Source organism: Macadamia integrifolia, chromosome 14 (assembly GCF_013358625.1).
Source record: "Macadamia integrifolia cultivar HAES 741 chromosome 14, SCU_Mint_v3, whole genome shotgun sequence".
Taxonomy (NCBI): domain Eukaryota; kingdom Viridiplantae; phylum Streptophyta; class Magnoliopsida; order Proteales; family Proteaceae; genus Macadamia; species Macadamia integrifolia.
This window is the reverse complement of record NC_056570.1, coordinates 3193476-3203164: the sequence shown is the minus strand read 5'-3', so window position 1 is coordinate 3203164 and position 9689 is coordinate 3193476. Positions and strand designations below refer to the sequence as shown.

The following is a 9689-nucleotide window of genomic DNA, read 5'->3' as shown; positions in this document are numbered from 1 at the left end:
GCAACTGCGATCTCAACAACGAATTCTCTATAGCAGAAAGCAGAGAGAGGCAGAGAGACCTGAAGAGGCATAGGATAGAACAATTGCAGGGCCGACATGATTGTGAGCTTCTTGACCTGTGAGAATGAAGATTCCAGCGCCGACAACAGAGCCGAAGCTAACCAGATGAGATTCCACCATGTGAGGCATCGTTTCATGCTATTCTCGCTCTGTCTACTCAACACTTCCAACTCGTCTGACTCTATGGAGCGGTCCAGGAGACGATCCTTGAATCAGAAACATGTCTGAGAGAACACCGATCTATAGCTACTCCAGCTTTGGAAGGACTGTTCAAGGAAGAAATCCTATTTGCACCATCTCCAATAGCTTCTCTCTTGACCTCCTTCAGCCCTTCTATCCATGGCGGTGTTGGAACCTCAAGAGAAGTGCGAGAGAGTGCTTATATTTTTATTGATCTTTGTTGGGTAGTTGCAGAGAGTCATTACTTACTGGTTCATTAGAGATAATAATGGGTTTTGAATTTTTAAACAAATGGAAAGCAACAATTGATTGATCTTCCGTTTTGAGTTATTACCGTTCAAATGGAGAGAGAGTGAGAGAGAGAGAGAGAGAGATTGCTTATGAGTTCACAAGATAAATGAGTGTGTGAGTGGCACTGCGTATGTGTAGTCGGGAAGACGTGAAATAGGGGTTGGGATTTGGGGGTTGGAGTCGGGAGACGCGACTTGAGACTTGAGATAAAAGAATGAGAAACGTGGAATTTCCGGGTATTTGAGAACAGAATACATACCAAACAACCCATTATACAATGCATTCCAAACACAACCTTAATCTATAATTCTTCATTTCTCATTGAACATTTTCAATGTTGGATTGAGTGATAACTTATTCTTATTACGTAGCTGTGCTTTCTCCTCCTATAAGTTATTTCTCCTTCTATATTTTGTCTTTTAGGATGAAGTGGCTACATTCCAAGTTAGGGGTGTCAATCGGTTGGGCAAGGCCGGTCTTGGTCAGGCCTAGCGAGCCTATGCCCTTGGACCTAGCCTACCTATTTAAGGAATGAGTCGGTCTTGATCGGTGTCGTATCAAGCTCGATCGGGTTTTGGGCTTTAATCAGGCTTTTCCTAATCGGGCCTTAAAGAGGATAATGTACCTATAAAACCTTAAAACAACCTTTACTTTTCTTAAATTTAAGATACTTTAATTTATTTTGTTAAATTATTGATAATTTTGGAAAGATATTACACTTAATTATAGTCAATATATCAATATATACCCTATTCTATCCAAAAAAAAATCAAAATACCTGTATAAATGGTCGGGCTAACATGTCGGTCCGAGTAGGGCTTGTAAATAGGCCGGTCGAGAGGCCCATTGGGCTTACCCCTTGCATCATGTACTATCTATTTATAAACGGGCTGGGCTTAGGCCTGATACGTTTATTAATCAGGCTGGTCGAAGTCAAGGCATAAACGTATCGAACTCGATTGAGCCTACCGGTGCGGGCTTGAAATTGACACCCCCACGGTCACCGCATGAAAATATCAATACATGAAGTAAAAGAAATAAAATTAAAGGGTGCAAAGGTGAAACCAAAAGTGAATCGGTACTACAATTGCTAGTAAACCGGATAAATAAAACTGAATAAAAATCGGTAACGTCGGACAAAATGCTGAACCGAAATCCGGACTCCATAGTCCATAGTCTATAGTCCAGAGAGCATACACCCCGTACTCTATATAAGTGATCCCGTACAACTGAAACCCAACGGTCTTTTCTTCTTCTTTAGACTGAGAGACTGCACTTGGCTCCGTGGAACTATAAAGGATCTTTCTTCCCAATTCCTTCGCTTCCACCGACCGGTTCTCTTCTTCTCCTCCGGGAACTGCCAGTTCCTTGAACCTTAACCTTTCCATACCTGCAATAGATTCACTAGACAAATCGCCATGGACGATGGTTCGGAGCTTGTTAGACCTGCCCGAACAAAATTCAAGAATTCGAATGAGGACGCTACTGGCTCTTCTTGGTCACATTCTCCGGGCAAAAGAAATACCATTGACCATACGTCCACTAAATCTGCATACATTTCATCACAAATGACCATAAGGGATGGTTCGCAACTCGGAAGACCTGTTCTTGGAGATCCTCTCCAGGTAAAAACACAAGCAATGACTTTACTCTTTAACTTTTATTGATGACAGAATTTATCTGGAACCGTGTTTTCTTGCTTCTTGCTTGAATAGGAATGTGGTCACTGCTACCCCAATGCTTCCGGCCTTGGCCTGGGCCTCCTAAGGGGTGTAACTTTTGCCATCATTGTAAGGCCAATGCATCACTTTAATTATATGTGCAAAAACTTCTTCAATTTTTTTTTTTCTTATCTCCATTGCCTATCCTCTGCAATATTTCGTCTCCACCAAATCAAACAATATATCTTTGTCATTGATCTTGTTAAATGTGTAACATGAGGGGGAGTCCCCCCCCCCCCCCAAAAAAAAAAAAAAAAATATAAAAATAGAAATTAAGACCAAAAAGGTCTTATTGGAATCGGACTCGAGGAAAAATAGGGCTGAGACAAAACAAGGGTTCAAAGGGTAACTGGGGTCAAGTGAGAAGAAAGGGAGGACTAATATTTACTGATGATCTGAACCTATTTGTGAGTTCAAATCAGTAAATAGGAACAAGGCCATAAACTGAGGGACTGAGGAAAAGTTGAAACAGGAAAAAAGAATTAAATAATGGCTTTAAGAAGATGAATATCGATTAATAATAGGTCTGAAACATTTAATTAGTCAGAACCACAAATCAATACATAAAAATCAACACAAAAGCTCTCCACCGATTTCAAAATAAGGCCTGAAACTGGGTTTAAATTGATATAGGACAGAATGTGGGAGGTTTCTTATATCCGAAAATCCAAGGGTCATATGGGACACATTTTGGATGGAGTGACAGGGGTTCACTCAACCAAAAGATGTCCAAAGATGGGTCTGGTCTGATGGCTTGATGGAGCTGGGCTACAAGGCTCGGGGAACAAATTATTCCAAAATCTCAGGAAAACAGAATTTATAACAGAGAATTACTGAGATTAATCTGACCTAACAGTGGTTGGATTGATGATAAAAGATCAATAACAAACTGTAGAATATCAGTAGTAAGAAAGCACGAACAACATGTGATCCACCTAGTATTGTAGACTAAGGTAGGGAGTCTAACCAAGTCTCAACTGCAGGTACTTTTAATCAAAGAACAACCAATAACAGCCAACATAAGACAATGATAAACCAGAAATAATGAAGAAAGACTTCTCAGCAGTCAAATCGAATCGCCAAAACTGATCATTTATCAGATCAGAAAACAGAACAGCAACTAGGACTAATTCAGACACAATATTAAGTCCTAAACACAGCCCAACCTGAATAACAATCAGTGATCAGAAAAGGCTCAGACCAGGATTGAGTTCCTCCTTGGATGTGAGGAATCTCAGGTCAAAATATCCGCCAAAGCTGATGAAGAAATAGGCCTGGACAGAATTCAGAAATCCCTTCACAAGGACCCTATCGCTGGACAGAATAGATGCAAAATAGATCTAAATACCTGGAGCAGAAGATCAGCAATATAACTCCTTGAATACCTTAGAAACGATGAGAGAAACAGATAGAAGAGACCTCTTGGACTTCACACCGCAAAGAGTCACCGGATCAAACACCAGTCCATCACTTTGATCACACACAAAGCACACTTATAAGAGCAAACAACAATATAGCTTTTTTCATTCATAAAACCGTGGTTATTGTGGGAGCCCTTCTCCTTTATTTATAATAATGAGGGGGTGATTACAAGAAATAGAAACTACCTTTAGTTTCCAAAACTAAAATAGAAAACTAAAGAAACACAAGACCTCTAGTTACTAAAATTAAAAATAGAAACTAAGAAATAAGAAATTAGAAACTAACAAGGTATTGAAATTAAAAACTAATTAGGTGCTGAAATTAGAAACTAAATAACCCCATCTAAAAAAGAAACTAAAGAAAAAGTGAAACAAATCAGTGAATCCTGTATGCATCCTTAGAACCCCTCTTTTAGGCCCATAAAAGTGGCCTATTACACTCAAAACACATGGGTTCAAAGGCCCAACATCTATGGAACCCAACCCTAGGCTTATTTTCTAGCTTTGATTACAGGACACAATCAGATCTAATCTGATGTGGACTCCACTAGCTCTTTACTTGTCCAAGTGAATAAGACAAACAACTTAAATTGGCCCAAACTGAACCAAAACTTAAATTGGACCATGGTTCAACCAACTTAACCAGAACAAAGACATAAAACTAAAGAAATAAAACAGAAACTCAATAAGCCAAATCTTGGCTAACAAATTAGCCCTCCTCCCCGCTCAGTCTTTTCTTCTCTCTCGGGACATCCCTGTTTCTCCCTCTTACTGTCTGTGTTGGAAAGGTTTTGAAGACTCTGATCACCTTTTCTTCAGTTGTCCTTTCACCTCCAAAATTTGGAAGCATGTCCTTAAAGCTTGTTGGCCTGCTGAAAATAATTCTCCCTCTATCAAGAGAATGGATTTGGATTGATATGACGTTTGTTGGTGGTATGTGATTCTACTGGGAAGTTATCCTTTTGCGAGACCATCAATCATATTTGGATGGAGCGAAATCTTTGTAGACGGACTTTCAATTCCCGTTCTGTTGAATCGATTTGGAAAGCCATCTTCTTTGATGTTAGTATACTCACCAAGGAACAGATTCATTGTTGTTTTCCTGAAAGCTCCCCCCCTTCCTGTATCTCCTCTTGCTCTGTTTGATTCTTTGGGCTCCTCCCTCCCCTTTTTCCCTTTTTCTTTTGTCTTTGCCTATAGGGCCTGTATATTCCCTCCAACCTTTATTTCCTCTTTGGTAATGAATTTATTTATTCACCCAAAAAAAACTAGCCTCCTCCTACCATCCTATGTGAGTGTGAGTTGCAGGGAATCGGAATAAGAAAGAGAGATGAAGGGGTGAGTACCTTGTGGCTGTCTCTGCTCTTTGGACAAGGGAAAATGACCATAGAACGGAAAAGTGCAAACTCTTTACCCACCTAGTTCAAGTTATCCGATGGCTCTAAGGGGACAAACTGATTGATTAGTTCGATCTTCCCACACAATCTGCCTGATTGACAACCAGCCTGCGGTTTAGCTGGTCTTCATCCACCCTCTTCATATTCAACTGAAACTGAAATTACTGGATTTCCAGAAACTCCCGCATCTCCTCCTCCATATGTGACTTCTTAATTGTCAAAAAAGAAGTCATTTGTGCACCTCCCCTCAATGGGCTCCTCTCTTGTATACTCCCTCTTTTTCTCCATGTGCATGTTTTCTATATGAAAAATGAATTGGCCGCCTCCCCGTTAGCCAACGGATATGTTTTTATAAAAAGAAGAACTGAAACCAAAGAAGCGAAAGAGCCAACCGGCAAATGTGTTTATAAGAAAAACTGAAGCCTTGACAGAGCATGTCCTCTTTGCGCTAAACCAAATAGTAGAAGAAAGAAGAAAGCTTCACTAATTCCTAGCTGGCTGCCATAGACTTTAATAAGATGTCCCAATCCCCCATAGGCAGCGGTGGCATCTTGACCCCAAGCCAACCATACTGGAGGGTTTGAGTGTCTAAGTTTGCCCAATCCTTCTCTCTCTCTCTCCCGGGGACGGTGAAATGTGGTTCATGATGACATTGAGTTTCATTTCTACTCCAGATGCCTGGTTCACTCTGGGAGAGTAAGAAACAGCGAACAGGACAGTCCAAACGTGTTCCCACTCTTTTTTCACTCCTGCAGAACAGAAAAAACCGGAAACACTCAAACAGTGCTTAGTATGTTTTTTTTTTGAAATATCAGTAGTCATTGTATTCTGTCTCGTTTGTTCATAATAATCATTCCTCTCCCTCCCTCTGAATCAACAGGTGGCATGGACCGGCTGCATCCTAGATATGAATGGGCATTTGGTGGTATACTATTTCCTTATTAATACATGAGGACAACAAGTTTGAAAACTTTATATCTATTAATTGATTCTTTCTGACAATTATGTTTCTGCAGCTTTTGCTGAACTCATCGACCATACTTTCAATGAGGTATTCATTTCGTCATTTTTTTCGTTTTATCATAGATAGAATATCTTGTTTCTTATGCTTCCTTCCCCAAGTTAATTTTGCAATTTCAGATCTGTGATGGAGCAGGAGCTACTACGTATGCTAGAATAGACGTGTTAACAAACAACAGTGATAACAAAGGGGTGATTTTGGTTGAGGGTATATATCCTGATTTCATTGCTTATGATTTTGTGTATATTTAAAAAAAAAAAGTTAAAATAAAAAGGTATGAGGCAGCATTTTCTTTATTTTTGTCTTGCTTTATGTCCTAATATCTGATTTTTCCTGCTGTAGACAATGGTCCTGGGATGGATCCATCAACAATGCGGCAGTTTATATATGGTGAGTATTCTGTAAAAAGAAATTTACCAAATCCTGTGGGACAGTATTTTTGGATTATAATTAAACTTTTCTGAAAGAGTACATGCTGTTCTCTTTCTTTTATGGAAAAATATTGTTTATAGATCTTTGTCGTGTTATTATTTCAGATGTAACTAGCTTCAAGGCTAGTTTGATGAGACTTGGAAAAGATGCATTAATTTTGTCTCGTAGCGGAAAGAAAGGGAGAAGGTTGGATCACTCTCCCCAACCCCCCACCCCCACACCTTGCAATACATATTTGCGTTAATCTTACAAGTACCTTCCTCACCCCGGAATAGTTCTTTTTCAAGTAGCTGGAAATTTCAAATGGAATTTGTTTGGTCTCTCTATAACGTAATAGGGTTTCTGATGTAGACGCGAATATTAAAATATAGAATATTCACAATCTACTGTTATACTGATCATTTCATTTGTTTTTCCTCTTTAGCCCAACACAAAGTATTGCAATGCTTTCGAGCAGAGGAAAGGAAGACTTCATTCCCTTGGTAAGAAAACTCTGAACCGTTCTCATATCATATACCTTTCACTTCCTGATTTCAGGCATTTGTTAATCTCTATGTACCTTCTGTTTGAATAATAACTTATTCTTTTTGGTTATCTGTACTTATACGTCTATTATGCCAATCCCTTTTGAAGAGGTTGTAGTTTGAAGTTCATTTCATGAGCTTAATGTTGTTTTTAATACCCTTCCACTTTGTTTGTCCCTTGAAATATTTTGCTTTGGAAAGATAAAGAGGCTTATATAAAACACTGATTATCTTGGCCTTACTGTAAAATGAAGATGTTGCCAAGCTTTAGGAACCAACAGCCTATATTTGGACCTAAAAATGAGGACACCCCTAACAGCTAAAGTGATAGAATAAAAAGGCGTACCCAGTGCACGAGGAGCCAACCACTGTGGGGTCTGGGAGGGTCATAATGTATGCCCCTAATAGCTATTCTAACAGAATAAAAATATTATTTGTACGCTCCCTAACAACCTATATTTGGACCTTCGATTTAGGCCCAGTACTCAAAGCCATAAAATTAATAAGCACAGCCCATCTATTATCAAAATAGAGTCTATTCCCGGTTGTGCCCGTATTAGGATCTCCCTTACTCCATGGTGTAGGAAAAATTGAATCTCAATGTGGATAGCTGTGATGCCAAATTTAACAAGGACCTGATAGCTGCAATTGCACTCAGCTGGGGTGATGGGGAAAGAAGATTTATCAAACTGATAACAATGTCTTAAGTTGATTATTTGAGATCCTACATTTCAGTTTCTGTGTAGTTGTACTGAAATTGAGTACCTTTAATCAAGTGTACATAACCAGTTCTTTAACATGGGATTCGACCAGAGTTCTCAGTCCTGAAAAACTAGACAGGTAGTACTACACTATGAAAATAACAGAACTGCATCATCTTTCCTGCTGCTGCTAATTGTTTATGTTTGAAGATCTATATGGAACCATCACTGCTTTCAAAGACAGAAAATGGCCTTTTTCTCCAAAAATTCCATTCCCCTCTGAAGCACTACAGCTAATTCTCAATAAGTCTTCAGATTTCCTTGTTGAGTTTCTTTATGAATTTGAAAGCACCATCTGTAGATCATTTTAGTAGTAATTCAGGCTGCAATGAATTGCAATCTAAAAGCAACCTTTGTTGGGAAGAAGGACATATATTGGGAGAAGTTTCTGGATCATGGTTTGAGATTTCGGTTGAAACCTCCAAACAATCACAAATTTTTTTTATTTCTACAAAGGTCAATACGAAATGCTACTTGACTCACTAGACTTACAAAGCATTGTTTGGATATTCTGGTACGATTTGGTTTCAGTATTGTTTAGCATGAAACAATTAAATTTCAACAAATTTCGTTAATTTCAGTGGTTTTGACAGTTAGAGGGGGGAAATATCAAAAAAACCCTAGATTTGGTTATTTTTGGCCAAATCACATGCATATCTTGGTGGAATATGGTGTTGGGGACTATTACAACACATCTACACAGATTATTTAGATTTGAGCATGATTTCTGCAAGATTCCAAGTTAGAGGGTATAATTATTTCTTTAAAACTTTCTTTTTGCAAAATTAGGCTGTTGTGATGGATTTTGGGCATTTCTTCAGTTAGAGGTATACTTCTTTAGTGGTTGGCCCAATGACTTATATCCTAGGTGGGGTTACCTAGAGTATGTTGATGGTGACACCTATCAGGCTTTTGTGTTGGACTTTGGGCATTTCTTCAGGCATACCATGACGTGGCCTTCTTTTGGGTTGAAATCGGAGGAAAACTTCATTGGCAATGACAATCTTTTGAGTTTTTGAGGCTCCTTGGAACTCTATGTGGTACTGACATAGAGTCGGAGGAACAGTTGTACTTGACTACTTGTAAGTGTACTATTAAATAGTTTTTTTTCCCCATTCCTAATGCATGTTTTATTTGTTCGAATCGAATTTTATGTTCTTGTACAAAATTATGTGTAGAATAGGCTATATTAGAGAAAGTATACAGCACGATATGGTGTACACTAGCAAACTTGGGTCCAAAACCAAATTACCATCTTAGATTTTTTTTTTTTTTAACAACCTAAAGATTCCAATATGTTTATAGAATGCTTAATTATGGTTTCACTGAAGTTTCTTGCCAAAATTTGGTCATTTGACCACTGAAATGGTCAAACGAACCTTGCAGCTGAAATATTTGGTTTCGACCATTGCTGTCAATGATGTCTAGGTGACCCAAGGTATTGGAGAGCAAAACCCTTTACAAAACCGAATCTCGAACTAGTTCTGGAAAATATGGATGTAATGTGTCTTCAAGTCATCTAAATAGGAGAGCAATACAAAAACCGGGAATGTAGTGGTTGGGTAGCATGCTCTTTTCCAATATTTCCATTTTCCTCCGAGAAGCCTAATACTTTGAAGCATGTAAACCTCGACATTTTGGTTATAAGATTTTTCAATTTTCCCAAACCCAAAGTACCTGGCTCATCTTCTCCTCAATCTGATCTTGTGAATGCTTAGGCTATATGCTCCCTGTCGAAAGACATTACTCCTTGATACCTCCCTACATCATGATCAAAGTAATTCTTTATCAAGGAAACTATCTTGAAGAACTCATAGAAAACTCTCACCAAGTCATTCCTAACCATTTTCTTAGATTTTTTTTTTTTTAGGGGGGGGGGGG

At 38.7% G+C, this 9689-nt stretch overlaps 1 protein-coding gene across 6 annotated transcripts in view; it reads left to right on the top strand.

The window, feature by feature from the left end:
• Positions 1–1792: 1792 nt before the first annotated feature.
• The window catches only part of LOC122061349 (protein MICRORCHIDIA 7-like), a 9468-nt gene continuing 1571 nt past the window's right edge, over positions 1793–9689 (top strand). For 2 of the 6 annotated variants that reach the window (XM_042624584.1, XM_042624582.1), the window contains exons 1-8: positions 1793–2156; positions 5745–5860; positions 5951–5995; positions 6087–6121; positions 6211–6298; positions 6434–6481; positions 6628–6709; positions 6948–7005. In XM_042624584.1, coding sequence (XP_042480518.1) covers positions 2113–2156; positions 5745–5860; positions 5951–5995; positions 6087–6121; positions 6211–6298; positions 6434–6481; positions 6628–6709; positions 6948–7005 — 516 coding nt within the window. In that variant the 5' untranslated portion in view covers positions 1793–2112. Of the gene's footprint in view, positions 2157–2246; positions 2322–5744; positions 5861–5950; positions 5996–6086; positions 6122–6210; positions 6299–6433; positions 6482–6627; positions 6710–6947; positions 7006–8716; positions 8891–9689 lie in introns of all 6 variants that reach the window. The other 4 variants (XR_006134629.1, XR_006134628.1, XM_042624583.1 and 1 more) reach the window with 4 other exon arrangements.